Below are 20,044 nucleotides of genomic sequence, written 5' to 3' on the forward strand. Positions count from 1 at the left end.
GGGCACTTGGCGCTCAGTTTCGGCTTCAGAGCAAATAATTAAGTGGCGTTTCTGTGTGCGCAGATAAAAGGACATTAGAAATTAATTTTTATATTCTATTGCCTGATATTTTCAAGGGAACAAAATGCTTTGTGTAGAATCCTAAGCGAGAATGCTGTCTATGATGAAAGATTTATGCATTTGCATGTGGCTCTGAACTAAGACAAGACAAAAGTGTACTGCTGCTGTGCGGTGCAGAGCAGTGTGGGTGGACTAGGGATCCACTGCTGTGTTTCTCTCGCATCATTATTCTCTCCTCTTTTTTTTTCCCTTCTGCCTCTCATTCTTCAGCTCTGTGACTCCAGCACGGTGGGGAGATCAACAAAGGAGGTTTACACTCCTTGGCTCTCAAACACGCGTTAGCAGCGGCACACACACACAGGATAATGTGCATGGTTCCAGTCTAAATGCAATAAGGGGCAGCGAGATACGCCTGACAGAGCACCAACAGAACAACCAGTTATAAAAAGGTGTGAGATACAACAAGGCAGGAAGAGGCTGTGGAGACTGAAAATGGAAAATCTTATTTTTGGTTCACATGAACTTCTTTATTTGTCATTACCAAAATGAAATGTTTTCTAAGGCCAAATGACAGAAAAGTCAGCAGCATGAATCCAGATGGTTATCGAGGTTGGGCAACAGCTTGTCAATCCAGTGCATGAATCTGCACTTGGTTAAGGCCTTCTTGAAATATTTATATTGCTCTGTCGTTTGCATATAGTCTGCTGCTTTAGTTCCACCTTAAACTCAGAGGGCTTCCTGCCTGCTGGAACTCTGCACTGCTGCCATAGCGACAGTGTTAAAGAAAGGCAGGCGGCTCTTTAGCCTTTAGCTCAATAACACAAGTTTGCTTTCACACTTTTTTAGTATAGAAGTATTTATATGGTGTAATTAACCTTGTTAAATTTCATCACTGCAATGCTTAGTGTCAACCAAGTTTCACATATACATACTTTTAATGCATCGGGATAATTTTAGTGCATAATATCACATATTACCCTTAATATTTCTACTGATATAATTTAATTTTCAATGTCAAGAAATATGAAGAAAATAAAGCACTGATTTAATAAAAAGTATTATCTGAAATCACAGCTTTCATACTGAAATCAACTTCTGCAGCCAGAGCCTTGCATTTTTTTCAGTTCCTCAGTGTTTACCAAAGTCTATTTTTAATGCACTGAATATGTTGCTTCATTATGATGAGCCTTGATCTTATATACACCAGCCTGCTGCTGTAAATACTCACTATAGCACCAAACATCCATCCATCTGCAATTAATACTAGTCCTTTAGTACCTGAAATATATGTAATAGATAGATATTTTCTTAGAAACATTAAAAGTTTGTAAAAATCGCATGTTTTCAGTGACAACAGTGAGCTTGGTGATATCCTACGAGTTGAATTTTTGCATTTCATCATTTTGCAAAAAATTATTTACAGAAAAGATTCTTTACGTGACGCCTACAGGTCAAAGTTGGTCCTTTTGGTGACCATACTACTTTATTCACCCACTGTTTATGTCATACATTTATACAGCAATGCAGGACAGGACTAATTTCTTCTGATACAGCAGCTATAGCACACTCAATCGTCCTAACACTGTCAAATACAACCGGTATTGAAAACTGCAACAGCCATTTCACTGATGGTTAAAAAACTATAAAGAAGCAGAAAATAAAAACCCATCCTCTGAATAGACGCATTTCAAATGCTAACAAAAACTGTTTGACGATTCCCTTTTTCCTGTGCAGCCCTCAGTCAAATGCTGCCTCCCAAAATTGGCACTCATTCATTAAACCTGGTTCTCAAAGTTTTGATGAATGCGTATTTGCAATAACAAATTTTTAAAGCAATTTAGTTTGGTCTGTTGTTGCCTGGATGATTGCAGTGTGTCATTAAATGTTTGTCTTCGCTCTACCTTAGTTAGTGTTTTGTCCTCTCTCTCTATGCTCTCTTTTTCTTTCCTCTTGTCTTTCCCTCCCCCCTCAACTGGCCACAGCAGATGGCTGCCCCTCCCTGACCCTGGTTCTGCCAGAGGCTTCTTCCTGTTAAAAGGTAGTTTTTCCTTCCCAATATCCCCAATATACCTATAAGTGCTTTCTTATATTTCTTAATTGATATGGTTTTCTACAAGATAGAGTCTTTAACTCACACCCTGACGTGACAGCTGATGTGATTTGGGGCTACATAAATAAACCTGAATTGAACTGAAATGCACTGGATAAAAAAGCAAAGAAAATCAGAGCTCTGTGGGAAAGAAAAAAAAGAAAGAACTGTGTTGCTCGGTGTATTACTACTTAAATAACAAAACACTGCATAATTATGGGATTGTTGTGAAAACTGTTAACTCTTCCCTAACACACGCCTTCTGTTTTGACTGAAAATGACATTGGGGGGATGGGATGTGACTGAACAACCTTATTTGAATAGATAGAACTAACACGAACAACAGGATCTCTGAGCGAATAATGAAATGAAATGGAAATTTAGTCTGATTACCACGCTAGAAATTTAATTGTTCAAATTCCTGGAGCTGCACGTGAATTAATAACAGCAGTAAATATGCGCTGCAGGTTCAAGGAAAATCAGAGGGTTGATCTCTGTTTTAGAGTAATGAATGCATTCATCTGAAAGAAAAAAGACTTGTGAAACTTTCATCTACTTTAATGTTGCAGTAAAATAATATGCGCATATTACTGTTTGAGTCATGCTTTTAAATAAATGAATCGAATGTTCCTGTTAATTTTCAGTTATAAGATACATGTTTAAAAGACTGGGTCTCCATCCATCCATACATCTCTCTATCCATTTTCGTATGCTTATCGGTTTAGGGTCGTTGGGGTGCTGGGGCCTGTCGTGAGGTGAAGGGTGGGGTACACCCTAAACAGGTTACCAGCTCATATTAACACCCGGCCAATTTCGATTCACTAAATAAGCTACCATGCCTCTGGGCTGTGGGAGGAAGTCTGAGTACCCTGAGAGAACCCCCTCACAAGCTAGATGGCCTGTGGAATTGAACCTACAATCCACAGGAGAGGATATGCCCTTCCAAAAGGAAAGGAAATACTGCAATCTCAGGTAAATCCTTAGTACAATGTGCCTTCTGAGTAACGTAGCCAGAGGTACACTATTCCTACATATACTACACTGCAGGATTTTGTCATACTACTTAAGGAAAGTGTCATTTTTATCTGGGTCCACTTCTAAAGTTTTGAGAGAAGATTATAGCCGTGCTTGAATCACTAGGATCTAAAAGCTAGCCGAATCTTATCTAGAACATTTTGTGAAGACACCGTGTACTTCAAAAGAGCCTTTAATGATCACAGGCTGACATGCATGCCAGCAGATTTGTAATGACAAAGGTTTCTATGTTTTAAACTCGTCTCCCAGTCTCTCTTCTTCCTTTGCTCTCTGCATTTTAGAACAGCTGTCATTAAAAGCCGTTCGGCATTAATTGTTAAGGATCCTCTGATTTCTGCACAGGGATGAATAATGTAGTTATTCAAGCACAGGTAGGCCCATCAAGTATCATATCAATGCAAAATGTTACATATCTGACACATAAAAACAGAGGAGGTAGCCTGAAATGGCTTTTATGGCCATTAAGTTGGTTTTTTTCTTTCTAACTCACATGATGTGCACACAAAGCAACTAAAATACTCAGGAATTAAGTGTTAATTAAAGGAACAGTCTGACACTCATATTTTAAATATGATTAGTCTTCTTATTGCTACAAGTTCTAATAAAATACCGACATTATTTTTTGTCTTTATAACCACTTTAACACATGCACTGCTTTCTCAATACTGGCTGTATGCTGGAAATGCAAATGTCCAACTGAGTCAGATAGGATACTAAATGGTCTTGAGTTTCCTTGGATAAAGTCAGTGAACTATCTAATTGCACTCTGGTGCGAACAGTACTGATAAATATGCAATAATCCATGTGTTTTGTCTCCTGCCTTCTCTATCCAGACAGGTCCCCTCAAACCAAAACTAATTAGACTTGATTCTCCCAACACTGCCTGAAATTCATGTGTCACAACTTTTAAAGTGAGAATGTAGCTGGACAGTTGGTTGGAATATCGAGTGAAAAAAGAGGAAGCTTCTTTGTTTTTGTCCAAAACCTACCAGCACCTGTAAAGTGAACAATGCTGACCCTGCTTTTGCTTTGTTATCTACCAGAAACTTTATATAGTCTTTCCTCATGGCCCAGCAGTAATCCACAAAACCGTAACAAAAAAAAAAGACACACTGAGAGGAACCTGGCTTTTTAAAACCACAATATGCTCAAAGATGATTAATCCATTAATGAATAAATGTTTGCACAGCTTCTCTTTCAGCTGATTCTATTATCCACTCGCTCAAAAAGAGAGCTTGAAAGATGCTGGACAGAAACCGCTCGTGCTGTTAAGTAAGACAACAGCTGCAATGTTGATAAGTAGCTGATAATTGAATTTTGACATGGTTTATTCTCAGGCGTACAAGCTTTAAATGCAGTCCAAAATTCTAAACACTTAAGTGATACCATAATTGAGTTTGTTTTTCTTACCCGCGCAGCCTGTAAACATCCGAACTTTTACAGCGTGTCACTCACCGTTGAAGCTGGTGTTGCGTATGTAGCTCAGCAGAGTTTTTCCCTCTGCTGCCTCCAACCGCGGACAAACGCCAGGATGATCAGGACATAAGTCCCGGTGCATCTTGTGGAGAGCGTGGGCCATGGCGTACACTGCGTCAATCACAAACTGCACTTTGCCTTCCTGCTCATACTTGGAGTCGATCCCGATGCGCTCCTGGCCTGAGGGAGGAAGATGAAGACGAAGACTAAGAGCCAAATGCATTATGAACCATTAGACGTTACATTCCTGCAGCTCTCCCTGTCATCTCCAGTTCCTTTTTTCATTCCTCAATTTGCCGTTTGTTGTTCTTACTTCAGTTTTGATTCTGAAGGAATTGCACCTAAAGCGACAATGTGGCTCAGGAAATAAGAAAACACATTTAATTCCCACGTGGAAGCTGGATCATGAGAAAGTGTTTATGACAAATACAGCAAATACATTTAATTACTGCAGGGCATTAGAAAGTAATAAACGCCTAATAATTGACCTCATTTGTCCCATCGGAAAGGTGATGAAGATCATGAACTTTAGACTCTTCTACAGGGGCCCCCCGCCCTTTGATACCCCCCTCCCCCGGTGGACTGCCCTTTCACTGCAGGCTGCTGTAAAGGTTCTGCCTCGTCCTGCTGCCGATACACCGACTGAATATGTAACGTACAAGCTCGACAGGATTTTTGTTGTTGTTGCAAACTCAATTGTATTTCAAAGGGTGAAATTATGGAAATTATAACAACAAAAATACTACATCTCCTTTTAATGATGATAATCATCATCATCATTATCATCATAATCGAAATATTCACACTCCTACTTAACAAAAAACAACACAAAAAAAACCTGCACCATCAAAAAGGAGACTGAACGATGATTTCCTCCTCAGTTATAGCTGCTCACAGGAGACCTGAGTGATGATAATTGGCAATACAGCATAAGTATATAAAGAATGCAGAATATTTCAATAAAATAACGAAGTTCAAAAGCGATCTGCGCTGACATTCTAGCCCATTTCTAAGAACATACATTTCTGCCCACACATGACCTTTTTGATTTTCTGAGCTCGGTACAAGCTGCTCAATGGACAGTCTTTGCAGGGAAAAAAAGCCTGTTGTTAGTATTTAATATTCATAAATATCAACTCAGCTTGCAGTTTGAAAAGAGCCAATATATAGGCATTTGTACAGCCATTTTCAGGGGAACTGAAGAAAACATAAAAGGCATTTACAGTCATTTTACAGAGCTTTTGTGGGGCTCACTAAGTGGAAGAGTATTGTCTCTGACACATGATAAAAGACACCAAACAGGCGATTATAAAGGGAACAAAATCCTTCAGGAAACAGTAATTTGTGTCACGCTGCTATTACCATCATCACGTATGCAAGCAAGATTAATAGAGCATCCCACATCACAGGCATCATCCACATGGATAATAGATGCAGTGCAATGTCTGTCACGCCGTTGGCAGGCAAGTTTAGGTAAAATGAGCATGAATCACTGTAAGAAACAAGCCTTTCATTAATACTACTAGTACTAAAGCAGAAGACATAGTTTTCTGTCACTTTCCAAGCTAAATAAATTAGTCTCTGGCTCAGTTACTGTGCTGAGCTGCCAAGGTGACTGTGTTAAGGGGGGAATTGAGGGAATATGGGATTAAAGAGTTACAGGACATTAGCCACAAGAGGAGACAGTCTGCAACTGTAGAAAGACACGTGGTGCATTATTTTTCTAATAATAAACTCTGCCTGTCCTGCACCCGCTGGATAGAAACACCTGGTGTTAGACTTTCTGGATACACAGCAGACAAAAAACAAAAAAAAACTAAACCCTAATCGTTTACCTGCAGCTTCAAGTGCAAGCAAAAGGTCAAGTTCGAATCAACCGGGCGCTGACGTGGGAGAGTGAAACTACGCATCACCTTTTTAGTGTACTGCAGAGATGCTCATAATTGGTGCGCGTACCTGTGCATTTTCGGCTGGTATCCTCTTTCTTTGAGGCGCTCAGCAGCTTGCAGTTGAAGTTTTCCTCCCAAAACTCGGCAAACCAGACATTCCTGCGATTGTTCTCGAGGGTGAGTGCAGTAAAGTATTCATCAAACCCTGGAAGAGAGGAAAGAGGAGAATGGCTCAGTTCCGGACCAATTACCAACCAATTCAGGGCTAGAGGAAATGTACTGAAACTTTAAGCTCGGTGGTGGTGGTGCAGTAGTGCTGGTTGCTAGGTGTAGGAACAACACTACTTCATCAAAATTTGACTTTAGTGGTTCCTCTTCCTCTCAAGCCCCGTGGAACTTTAATCACTTCTTTCATCTAGGAAATTACACTAATTAAAAACCAGGATGCGGAATAAATAACGCAGAGATAGTAAGTGATGCCAAAGCCCGCTTCCTCGGGCTACGAGGAGCTGTAGGTGCTGAGCAGGTTTTCTTCACTTCATAAAATCCATTACAACGGAGATGGATTGAAGGCGTGATATATTAACTTAACACATATTTCAGCAGGGCTTTGGTGCCTGTATGAAGAATCATCTTTATGAGAAATAACCTGCTGCAAACAAAAAAAGAAAGCCTGTGTGGTGATTTTTTTCTCTTTTCTGTGAAACTTTACCACCCAATGTGGGTCAGCGAAGCGAGCTGGGACAAAACTCCCCCGCAAGCACCATGGTGCAGTCATTTTTTACTGTTGTTTCTGAGCAAACAGCTCTATCTACAATGGGGTTGAACCAGTTCTGGAATTCTGAGCTGATATCTATGTTTAAAATAACAATCTGGATAATCTCTAATGGCCATAGTCACGTCCTTAGTTTTGCTTTTCTTGTCATTTCCCCTGCGATAGACTGGTGACTTGTACCTCGTCTGTCGCTCAGTCGCAGCTGTGATAACCTACAGCCCCACTGTGACCCTGCATTGGATAAGTGGAAGAAAATAGATGGATGGATATTATTTCCCCTTTTGTGCCAGAAAAATCCAGAAATTGTCATTCCAAAAATATTGCTTTTCACTGTTTCAGTCTTTTAATTCTTCATAATGGCACATTCGAACATTTAAAATCAAATTGATGCAAAGCCACAGATAAATATCAGTCATTGCCACTGTTAAATGTCAGCATATTTGGCCGACAGGCTGATGTCGTCTGATATATTCCATAGCATCCCAAATGACTGGAGGAGAGTCTGAATTCCCCATTTTAATGTCACTGTGTATCCACTCTTTGTTATCCAGTCCCATTGGCTGAGTTGTGGGTAAAGGTAATAATGGCTAATCAGAGCTGAATGACTCAGCTGATTTTCCTTTCAAAGACCATCAATAATGCATGGTGGATTAATAATTTTCTCACTGCCTCCAGAGTGTACATTTGTCCTGGCTAGACCTCCCCTAATTAAGGAAAGCTTCATAAAACCCAGCCTTTCAAATTTCCTCAATTGTAATGATGAGTGGTTATTAGGCCTGTGACACTGAACAGAACTTAAAATAGATGGCACATGCTGTGAATATTTCTGTGGTAAATTTTGCATGTCCTGGCAAATGAAGCTATATAATTCCCTTGTTCGCTTCCATTTTCTTCAGGGCAGACTTCTTCAAACTGCAGTTTTAAAGAATAACAGAGTCGTTAATGACATTTCATTTAGACATTAATGATATAAAATGTTAAAATAGTCCAAAAAAAAAATTTGTGTACTATTAAGGTTTTTCTCAAAACCACCATTAAGCGTCGCTTTTGATAACGAGGCAGTGCTTCTGTAATAATTTTAATACCTGTGATGACTTCCAGAGATGAAAAAGTTTACAGTCACTTATTTCTGTGTTTGAGAAAAGAAAAAATAAGTCATTTTATTCTAACTGACTTTAGTTTGGTCTTGTGCAATCCACAGCCAAAGATGGGAACAAGGACACGCTGGTTCTCTGCAGGATGTCAAAAGTCATTCAGAGAGATGTAGGAAATTGTTTGCTGAAGCAGAAATACATGATGCAGAGGGAGGTGAAATGGGTAGAAAGAAAGTAAATAAAAATATGTCCTTGTTCTTAATAGTCTTTGAAGATTGCAGATTTTTGATCAGTATATGTTCAATGATGTTACAGGATTTCTACAGCATACTTTTTTCACTGCAGTCCAATCTGCTGGATGACACGACGGTTAAACGTAAAAGCGATCGTTCACTTTGATGAAACAACAAAGAACTATGATTCTGGAGCATTTTAAGATCTTTTCAGCTCATTACTTGGGTTTTATCATTTTCAATATTGACTTTTGCCTTTGAAGATGAATTCATTTTCATTAAAAACAACAATACACTACCCGTGAGGCACCCGGGAGTACTCGTGCAGCCGTTAGCAACTAGTGATTGAACACTGAACCAACCTTTGGTTAGAGCCATGATCCTAGAAAAAGGCAATATGCACCATCTGAACTTAATAAGGTTTCACGTTTATGTGACAGAACAGCAAAGACGAGACAGGAAAGTGGGGAAAAATGTACGACCTGGTTAAATGGCACAAAGAATATGTATATGTTATATGAATATGTATAATACACTGTGCTAAAACAATAAAAAAAATTTTTGGACCACCATTAAATGTAAGATTTACACCACAGTTGTCCTAAATTAACAGTACTGGTAATTACCAAAATCATTTTTTCATGTTTCTGTGATGGTTAATCTTGCAGCATGTGCAAGCTCTTTAATCAAAATTATATTTTTAAAGCTGAAATATAATTATTGTTGTTATCCATTCATTTTCAAATTTCCTGTTTAACAAAAACTTGTAAATCACATTATGTTTTGATTAGGTTGCCAAATTACAGTTATTTACTTCCATTCCTGAATAGAAAAATTAGTTTTGAATGTTATGCTTGATTAATTTCTGATGTCTCAGAGAAGTCCAGTGTGCCGGCTCAAATTTGGCTTTATTTTTTGCCAAATATATAATAATAGAATTTTTAGTGTTTTTGACAGAGTTCTAAAATATTTGTGTTTTCTTGTTTTTATGACAGGGGGTCCAATAAATGTGTTAAGTGCTGTATGTGTTTCAGAATGTTTCAGTCAGTAACTAATGCATATTTTTAATCTGCCAAACCATAATCATTTACTCCGTAATATAGCAGTCAACATGTTTGCCTCACTTGTAAAAGATCCCAGATTCAAGACTGAGAACAGACACAAACTGGGGGGAGGGTGACAAGCTAGTGTAAACCCCTGTAAAATGGGAACCTCAGAAAGGATTTCTTTCACCATCAACAAATAACACATTACATATTGCACAGCACAACCTTAACTGGAAATCCTGAAATACGCCCTGTTGTGAAGCTATTGCTTCAAACAGCTACAAGGATAAATGTGCAGGCTGCGCCACCTTTAGTTTTCCAAGACCTTATGGATAAATGGGAAAGGGGCTCTTTCTGTCACAATCAATGATAGTGAATGAGAATATATATATATGGATATGCTAAATCAATTTCAGTGTGTAATAGTGCCAGAGCAGTACAGTTCAATATGTTATACAGAATGCATATATCTCCCAACTGTAGACATAATTTCCTCCCCAATTTTTCACCAATGTGCCTGAAATGCAAGAGAGAAATTGGCCTTTGGTCATGTCATAAGCTGCAAAAACACCATTCTAATGTATTATCAGACAGAATATATACTGGGCTGAAAATGGAGATGGACCAAAGTCTATTATTTTAGGTCTCCCTGGTAGATTCATCCCAATGAGAAAGAGAGGATTGTACTGTATTATTCTGAAAGGAAGAACCTCTTACTGAAGTAGATTAGTGAGAAAGAACCAAGTATTAAAGGTTGGCATAGAGTGTCATTAGAATATCTCACAAACATATCGCATTCAAAAGCAGACCAATTTGGAAAACCTATTTGAACTACTCGAGACCTAATGTATCTACCATCTGGCTGCAGAGTTTGTTTGCTAGTTTCTTTTCTAAATGTTCTGATAAATGAAGACTGATTATTGTCATTTTTGAGAAGCTAGGATGATGAGTTCTGTTTGTGGTTTACTCACATAAATGTCTTTGTTTATAGATTTCAGAATGGATCCATCCTTTTATTATAAAACTGAAAAATTTGAGGATTAAGTGTTTAAATATGTATATTTTTATAGTTTTTCAAATCATTACAGTGCAATACTTTGCACAATTATGGATATACTTATAAGCACAAACACATGGCTGTTACACCTGTTACACTTTTTTATATATATTATACAGGATATTATACACTTTTACATTTTTATATATGATTCTTACTCCTGTTTTTTTTTTCTCTTAGTTTAGGTAAAAGTTTTTCTAGTATGTTTCTCACAGTCGGGGGGAGTATTTTTTAGCCGGAAAAAACATTTCACTGTATGTTGTACCAGCTATAACTACATGTGACAAATAAATAAAGAATTGAATTGAATTGAATAAAGAATTGAATTAAAATCAAATGCATGAATCCACCGTCTCCTGGTGAGCACTTTAAAAAGGGTTAAGCTGAAAGTACTTATTCCAATCCTAAACTAATGAATGAATTGAAATTTACTTGATAACCAAAAATAAAGGCTTCCTGTGAACACCATTGTTTTCTTATATTGGCTTGCTGTGTAAATGAGCAACTGTTGGCAAATTTATGCGTCATAAACTCAACAGGTAACAATGACAGCATTGTATTGTACATATATTTATTTATATATATTTATATATTTATTAGTTTCAGGTTGGCCATTCTTGTATTTTGCTCGTTTGTGTTGTTGTGTTTGCACATCTCTGTTGCTTGTGGGGCTCGCACACAAGAATTTCACTCGCATGTGCTGTGCCAGTGTGCCTGCACATGTGATGTGACAATAAAAGTGATTTGATTTGATTTGATTTGATTTGATATTAACAGTATTTAGATTGATATCGTACTTTCTTGTTTTTAGCATTGTTGACTTTGAACTGATGAACAAATTAATCAAGCGGGGGGGGGGGGGGGGGGGGGGGGGACGACGACACCCTTAATGAGCGAAGCAACGTAACAAAAGATGCGGTGAAGACTGTAATGTGACTATCTGTGTGCCCACCTTTAATGGACGAGCGTTTCGGCAGTATAGTGATTGCTCCCACTGCTACATCCTCAAACTGGTTGATCGGGCTGCTTTTGGACCCCCAGCTGTCAGATCCAATCCACAGGAAATGGCCCACCTGATTGGCTCTCTTGGTGGCATTGAGAACTCCCCTGCAAGAACATTCATGTTTATTAGGAGAAAGCAAAAAAGGCATGTGCAATCTATTATCTATTACACAGAGCGTCAGCCAGCTTTAAGAAGCTGTTTGGACATTACAGCCATCTCATGCACAGTTCTCCGGTTTATCTCATTAAACCTGAGACGACAGCTGTTTTGTGGGTACGTGTTTATCTGTTACTTAAAGAAAACAGACATTTTTCCTGTCTGTTTTCCTTTTTCCTTCACTTTCACATCCACTTTTTAGTCGTTCGAGCTGAATTTGCAGTTACCACAGTAAATGTTTGATTCTGTGTTTCTTTACGTAAACACTACCCATGGGGCATTGTAAATGAAACAATATCTCTGTTGCTTTGTTGTGATCTGTATTCCCACTTCTCCTCAGAGGCATGCTTGTGTTTGTGTTGTTACAGGTATGTTTGTGTTGCAGACACAGCCCGTGCACATGGTAAATCTGTGCCTCTAGCCTTTCTTCGGGAGCTGCTACTTAGAGATTAAAGACCTCGACATGGCAAATCATCAGCATGCCTGAACAGACATGGGTGAAGCCAGAATGTGCGGCGCTGCTCACCGTATGTCTTCTTCGCTGGCAAAGATGATGACTGCCCGCGAGTGCTGCGTTTCCAGCAGTTGTTGGATGGTTTTGTCGTAATCTTCCAGCTTGGGGTTGTGTGGAATTTTTACAGACTGGGCGATGCAGATTCCACCTTTTTAATGGGAGAGAAGTAAGAAATGATAAGGCCTCTGGGATGATCTCACCCATTCACCCGCTCTTACACAGAGATGTATGCGCACAAACACACAGAAAAAGCCCAAGGTCAAAATATTTGCTTTGTTTTCTTATCCTCTATGAAAATCTATGAAAACAGAGCTGAAGACTCTGCTGATTTTAATGAAGCTGTCATGCGTGCTACACAGTCTAGATTATGTATATTCTTACTGTGCCCACAGTAACATTTCACTATAATCTGCAAACCACAATAGTATGCAATATGAAGCTCACACTGCGCCTTCTAACCGAGCATCAGTCTCAGAGTGAGGGAATTATAAACATATCAGCTATAACAAATCCAATAATCCACACCAACAGGGACATAAAGCTACAGATTTTATATTATGGATTTGGGAAAATCCAGCAGCTTGTCATTGAATTTTCATTTAAAGTCATTATCAAACAACTCTTACTGGAACCTGAACCAATCAGATAGCACAGCTGGCAATAACAAACAGAGAGCATATTAATACAGACAATAAATCACTCTCCGACGGGTCATCACTAATGAGTTTGTACTGGATGGAGGGCGCTGATTGCTTTAGAGACTAACTAAATACAGCAGTTGCTAAATACTTTATTTGGCACAGTATATCATCAGAACTGCCTTTTAGCACATGACTAGATATTGCTTTCTGTTATTCATCAGCCAGTTATTGAGTAGAGAAGCAAAACTATAGCTTTAAAAATAAATAAATAAGATTTTTGGCCTACTCTGGTGTGGTAATTACAGGTGTGGAGGATAAGATAACCTCTTAAGCACTTTGGATAAACAGATAATATGATCGCCTGTGCCAGAGAACATCTTAACCACTGTGGCCCTAGACTGAAGCAGCTTTTGTCCCCCGGTGAACAGCAAACGTCTACCGAAACAATTAAAATTATTCCCACTCAAGCATTTTAATAGTCCGAATAACCTTTTAGTTTGAGTTTCTCTGCATAGTTAGAGAGGTGGAAGGAATCTCTTAATTGCCACTCTCTTCAGCCTCATTACTTTAATATAAACAGCTTTTCGCTGGGAGATCACACGTCTCCAGTCAAGGTTTACTGTGGCAATTTCTGACGGCAGAAGATAAGAAAATGACAACAGCTAAACCTCCTCTTTACTCTCCATTTTTCTAGTATCAGCAAGCAAAAAATTGTGGATTTTTTTTCTTGATATAAGAAATAATCGAGTATCTGCCAAAGGATCTCTGGGATAGCTGCTGTTATCCTCCCTGCATGGACTAAACTTAAACATGGAGACACTGCCAATGTACTGGTTGTTGCTTAAGGGTTTGTTGTATCCTGTTAAAGTGAAACGTGCTTGATGTCATTTGTGCAGACTAGCCAGCGCTGTTGGTCTCAAAGGAACGGCATTTAAAGCTTTGTTTCAGCAGAGAGATTTCAGATCATTTCAGCCTGAATCTACAGTATGACACTGTATTTGTTATCTTTCTTTCCTTTTTTTCTCCTCAGGAAGCTCTAGCTCTGTGCTGTGACTGATTTGGTTAAATTCATATTAGCTGCAGCTCTTAGTTCCCAGTTGCAGTGTGGCTGCAGGTACATGGATACATATAGTGACTGCAGGGAGGGGGAAAAAACAAAAGAAAACAGAACATACATCTGCTGAAAATCCATTATCTCCATTATAAAAATAAAGAAAAAAGAAACCTGGGGGCTTGTGTAAAGAGTCATGATGGTTTAACAGTCTTCAACAGCAATGTACTATAGGTCACAACAGTCAATTATACAGACAGATACCACAGGAGCCACTGATTAAGATAAAGAAGCATTTGGAGCAGATCCCATTTTCAGAAATAAAGAGCACCAGAAGTGAATGTGCTGCAGGCTTGAAACCACCCTAAAGGCTGCAGGCTGGTAGTTGTGCAACAGTGGCTAAATTATTGAATGGCTGCAGAAACCCTCATCTGTCAGTTAGTGAGATGGTCAGTCAGTTAGTTTGGAAGGCAGGCGCGATGAAACAGCAAGTGTTGTATCGGTGGTTCCACAGTACTGTGCGTTGGGTCAGGCCGTTTTCACCTGGAAGCCGTGTGGACTTGAAAGAGTCCTCGACTCAAAGAGAAGATTTAAGCAAGAGGAGAGCGTGTGTCTGTGTGATGTGAGACAGATAAATGTCAAGTTCTGAGAGAAGAAAGTGTCTTATTACAACTAATTGAAGTCAATTCAAGAAAGAGGACTAGAGATAGAGATGGGGGTCTTTTAAGCTGTCGTTTACAGTCGGTGAGTGAGGACAGGAAGTGGATTTTTCAAAAATATATCAAAAGACTCGAAATTTCTTGAAGTCAAAGCGAGGTGAATTGGTTTGTGACATTGAAAGCTTTACCTTATTCACTTATTCGTTTACCTATGATCCAATGACAGCATAATAAGACTATATACACCATGAACCTGTACCCTCTGCTCCAACTATGATTAATATGTTAAAGTCAGCTTAATGATAATGATGGCTAAATTCATCAGGCCCTTGGAAGTTCTGCGCTTATCTGTTTGAGTGCCATAGGTCATGCACTGCATTAACTGCTTCAATTATTCATCCTCACTGCCCTCGGTTCTGGAAATGCACGGCAGGGTGAGGAATCCAGCATTGCCATTTTGCTTGGTGAAATATAAATCCCTTTAAATTAGAGGCTCTTGATGGATTCGACCCCCCGCGTGACTACTCAACACCCTCCAAACCTGAACCCCCAGGGGATCTATAATGCTGCAATTATATTTATCACCTCGATAGTCAAAAGGAAGGCCCTCTTCCCCCCAGTCTCTCTGGCTGAACACTTGGGAGTAAATCACTATGGACTGACAAACAGCTGACATTCACGTGCTACATCTTTGTGTCCTTCTTAATCCAGCGTGCCTTTTCACTGCGGGTCTGGGACTTGGCAAAGTCAGAGAGTCCTGCGAAAGTACTGTGGTCTATTTTATGACCGGTTTCATCCCCGGTCTCCTGCTATTGCTAAATATGAGTCCTGTCCTTAACAGGCCAATTTCTCCTCCCTCGCAACTCAGACTAGATGTAAAACTCATTGTGCTGGCAACTTACTGCGATCAATTCCACAGTGATACTTTGTGGGAGGTTTTCCTGAAATCCAAGTCGTTTTATCAAATGGGAAAACTAAAACCCATCGCTCTGGCTTGACTCCAGACAGACAGGAAAGTACAAACTACAGTTATCTCTGCCAACTTCACCTGAAGCCAGGATGAAGGTGCACAATAAGATAGTGCCTGCAGAGGAGAGAGAAAGTAGAACAAAAAAAAAAAGAAACAAAAAAAAAGACGGAGAGGAAAAAATTGAAGAGATCAATACAGGCTGGCCATCACTCTAGTCTCAGCTTGGGGTAATGGGCAGCCATATTGCATTAGTCCGCTAGATAGTTCTCCTTGAAGTGGTGAAGCGAGAATCCTACTAATGCATCTGACATTTCAATGCAACCAAACACGGCAGCCACAAAGAAATTTCTCAAGGCCTCGCAGATCAACTTGCACGGATGCTGAAACAATATCCACCCAGCAATGCTGTTGTTGTTGTTGTTGTTGTGCAGCTCTTAAAAACAAAAAAAAAACTAACTGTATTTCTTCAAATAAAACCCACTTGTTATCTCCGATCAAGGCCGGGGGGGGGGTGTGGATCACAGAAACAAATAAATATAGCCCCTTAAGACAGGCCAGGAAATGAAACAATCCCTTCTGCCTGAAAATGTTTTGCAACAAGGCTGCTAAGAAATTAAACAATTGCAGGAAGTGTTACGTTTCAGTGTCCTCAGGGAGTGTGTCAGGGAGGATCCAGGTTTGCAATATGAAGGTTTTCCATGGAAGCTACAATGTTATGCATATTTTTCTTCTATTATATTTACAGTTCATGTGCTCATGCTGTGCATCATTAAACACCGTGTGAAATTAGCAGAGCACGAGTGCATTTGGTAGCTGGATTGATCACCATCCTCGTTTTGACACACATTGATGTGTTGAGGGCAAGCGGGATCCTCCAGGCTTAAAAGGCGAAGCCAACCCAGAAGTGCCAGAGACTATAGTTCCTCAAATAGCCACTTGAGGCTGGATCCAAATGCAAGTCAGCCCCCAAAGACTCCCACGTGCACACGACAGCCTGTTACAAAAAATGCTTTTAGTCGGCACTGCTAATTTTCCTGTTCATGAAAACTGTACGGGGGGTACATTTTTAATAACTCACCAGAGTAAATTTTATGAGAGCCCAAAGTTATGCATTATTAGAGACGTTTCCGCTTTGAGTGACAGGCAGATGGGAAACAGGCGGCTATAGCTGCTAGCTGTCTGCTGCTCATCAGCTCAGCTCTGTTGTCTGGAGCACTTTTAATACAATTATCTGACTAATCTTGTTTGCTGTGTGGCTAATTGTACCAAAAGACCACTGACGATGCCTGTGCTGTAGTATTTTGTTAATTTTATTGTTAAGTTAAAATTAAAGCATTGTAGTTTTTTTTATATGCTAGGTATCTGTTCAATGCATCCTTAAATACAGCTTTCTAACCATCCAAAAACAAACACTTTTAGCTCTAAAAAAAAAAAAAAGATGGCAGCCCATTGTTTATGGATCTGTGCATCAGAGTGATGCTCTACTTGTTGTTAAAGTAAAATAAAAAGTTTAACAGATAAACTCAGGCAATCCTGTTGATTTAATTTAAGACTGAGTCACTGCTCGCCACAGTATTAAGAGTGTAATGCAGTAACTTTAACAGGGCAAGTGGGAGAAGATTGGAACGAGGCTTAGTACCTAATCATGATTACTTATAGAGATGAAATGGAGGATATTACAAACTAAGGCCTGCCTCTAACAAAAGCCTGTTACGTCCTGAAGTTGAGGTAAATAAAGAACCCGGTGATTATTTAGGAAATATAGTAAGCCATTTAGAATAATTCTTATTTAATTCAATACCTTTGCGGTTAGTTCTGGTGCAGAACCGGTGCCCCTGAATGAATTCTGTGACTGTACATTCACGCTATTACATAATTAATGTGTTTATTAAAGATAAGATGCCTTGGGTACTGGAAGCTTTCCGTCATAGGGAATAATTCCCATTTGTGTATGAATACAAAATAGTGCAAAGCGACTGGAGCTCAGTTGCAACAGTGTGACTGAACAACAATGGCTTATAATTCCATAGCCCTTATGTAGCTGTTAGAGAGTCATAATAATATCACAGTGTTTACTGCTCTTTGCATAAGAATATAGGAGACATCAGTAGGAAATGAGAAAACTAGTGGGAAGAAGCTGTGTTTATCTCAGGATACTGTTTAGGATAAATCAGGTCTTTTCCCTATTTGTTCCTATTCAGGCTACTTTCTCTCTCTTACTTCTGCCTCTGCCCCGTCTATCTGTCGATGCATATTACTCAGGCACAAACAGCTTCTTAAAGTTTTAATGAGTGATCACACTGGACATGAATGCACACAGATAAAATATTCATGCATGCTGGACTTCTGATCGGTGCCTGTGGGACATCATTAGCTTCGCTCATTTTAGAGGTTTCTGCGCATTAGTCTATTAGAAGAAGAGACAGAGATCACTCCCTTCAAAATTACAGGAAATGGACTGGGATCTATAGAGGTGAGAAGCAGCAAAGTACTTCTGTGGCATGGCTGTGTCCTATCATGGATGAAGGGTAATTTTTCCCAGACCTGGGTGACATCCATCTTCTTTGCACAAAGGAGAAAAAGGCAGAGAAGCTACAAAAAGCCCAGCTGTTGTTACCTCTTGTGCATTAAGATCTTTCTGCAATCATTCAGTATGTTTGTTTGAATACACAGGGCATTGAAAATGTGGAGTAATGTACCCTTGTCCTAATTTCACACACAAACTGCAGTAGCAACTGCAGAAAATCTCTGCAGACCCTGTAAAGCGCAGCACAATAAACTCAATTTTTTGATAAAGCTAGTTGACCCGTTGTACTGTATACCAACTGAGCATCTCCTGGCGACAGTAACGACCGCTGTTTCACACAGACCGCTATGTGCCAACAACAGCAGCAATGTGGAAAAAGCTGGTGAGTCACGCGTGTGCACAATTTTCAGCCCAGTTACAGCCAGAAACCACCTCACCTGTGTGAATGCAAAGCTCTGCTGTAAGATCCTAACCTCTCTGGACACAAGTCTAAACATAATCACCTGTTTACCCAGCAAAAGGATCACAGTGGCTTTAAACAATCAGAACAAAACAAACAAAGCTGTTTCTAATAGGGAACTTTATCGACCATTAATTTTCTTTGTAATTATATGGCTTTTGTGAGAACAGCCTAAAAACGTTCAAGAAGCTCGACTCCATTTACTAAGCAGACTAAATATCTTAAACCTCTCTGCTACATACAGACCAGAGCGATTCGAGCTGACTACTCAGAGAGACCATCTTTGCTCAGACTCGTGCAATCTCACTTCCAGTGGTAAAAAACAAACAACAAAAAAAGAAAAAACCCACAATGGCAGAATATAAAACAAAACTCTCCCAAATGACCAGTTTCCGGACTATTCTCTTTTCTCCTCTTTGGATAAAGTGAACATGTTAGACATGTATTTTCAAACAATACCCTTTCTGCTTCAGCAAAATACTCAATGATTGCATTTAAATAAGAGTAAGATGTGTTCGGGCTTTCCTCATTACAGTGACGCGGCATCTTCTCTACAAGATGTTTCTCTGTCTACATTTCTAGTAACACTCCACAACTGGCTGGGGAGAGAAAGCAGAAGTTGCCAAACAGATCAATAATTCATCCACCCAAAACAGATTTTATAATGAATTGGAAAGGCAAAACTAATCATCTTCTGGGTGGGTGCAAGTGCAAGTGCGTTTTAAAAATTGTAAATACACATTTCAGAAAATAATTAGAACTTAACTTTGTGGACGGGTCACCTTTCTTTACCTGCTTCTTTGGAGAGTTGTGTGAAAGCCTCCACTCCCTTCTCTCCATAGCTGCCCTCCGAGGCGATGGTGGAGACGTAAGTCCAGTTCAGCGCTAGGATAATGTCCACCATGGCCTGGGCCTGGAACGAGTCTGGCGGAACCACCCGAGAGAAAAAGTCATAGCGTCTGTCATCACTCAGCTCCGGGGCCGTTGACGCGTAGCTGATCTGCGGGATCTTAAAGAGAAGAAGTGCGGCTGTTATTGTGGTGCAGCAGCAAAAGGTAGTTTCCGTGGTGACTACTTGGACAAATCACATTTTTTGAATGACTGTGTTTGAAATTGCACACTATTTATTGTACGGTGCACTACATTTGCTCTCTGTCATTTTATTTAAGTGCTCTCAATTTAGTATTCAAAGTGTGAAATGTATGCGCTATATACCCTCGGCTCGGCGCTCTGAAAAAAAAAAATCCTGCAGTGGAACGCAGTAAGAGTATGTTTTTCTACCATTCTCAGAGACTGATAGAGTGTTTAC

General features: G+C 39.5%; 1 protein-coding gene across 2 annotated transcripts in view; it reads right to left on the reverse strand.

The window, feature by feature from the left end:
* The window catches only part of LOC309697965 (metabotropic glutamate receptor 7-like), a 74,044-nt gene that overhangs the window by 26,411 nt on the left and 27,589 nt on the right, over window positions 1-20,044 (reverse strand). For both annotated transcript variants that reach the window (XM_082520227.1, XM_082520228.1), the window contains 5 exons: window positions 19,528-19,744; window positions 12,440-12,575; window positions 11,707-11,861; window positions 6,617-6,754; window positions 4,640-4,840 (listed from right to left, as the gene is read on the reverse strand). In XM_082520227.1, the coding sequence (XP_082376353.1) occupies window positions 4,640-4,840; window positions 6,617-6,754; window positions 11,707-11,861; window positions 12,440-12,575; window positions 19,528-19,744 (847 nt within the window). The remainder of the gene's footprint in view (window positions 1-4,639; window positions 4,841-6,616; window positions 6,755-11,706; window positions 11,862-12,439; window positions 12,576-19,527; window positions 19,745-20,044) is intronic.

Source organism: Aulonocara stuartgranti (assembly GCF_965226115.1).
Source record: "Aulonocara stuartgranti genome assembly, chromosome: 20".
NCBI classification, from domain to species: Eukaryota; Metazoa; Chordata; class Actinopteri; order Cichliformes; family Cichlidae; genus Aulonocara; species Aulonocara stuartgranti.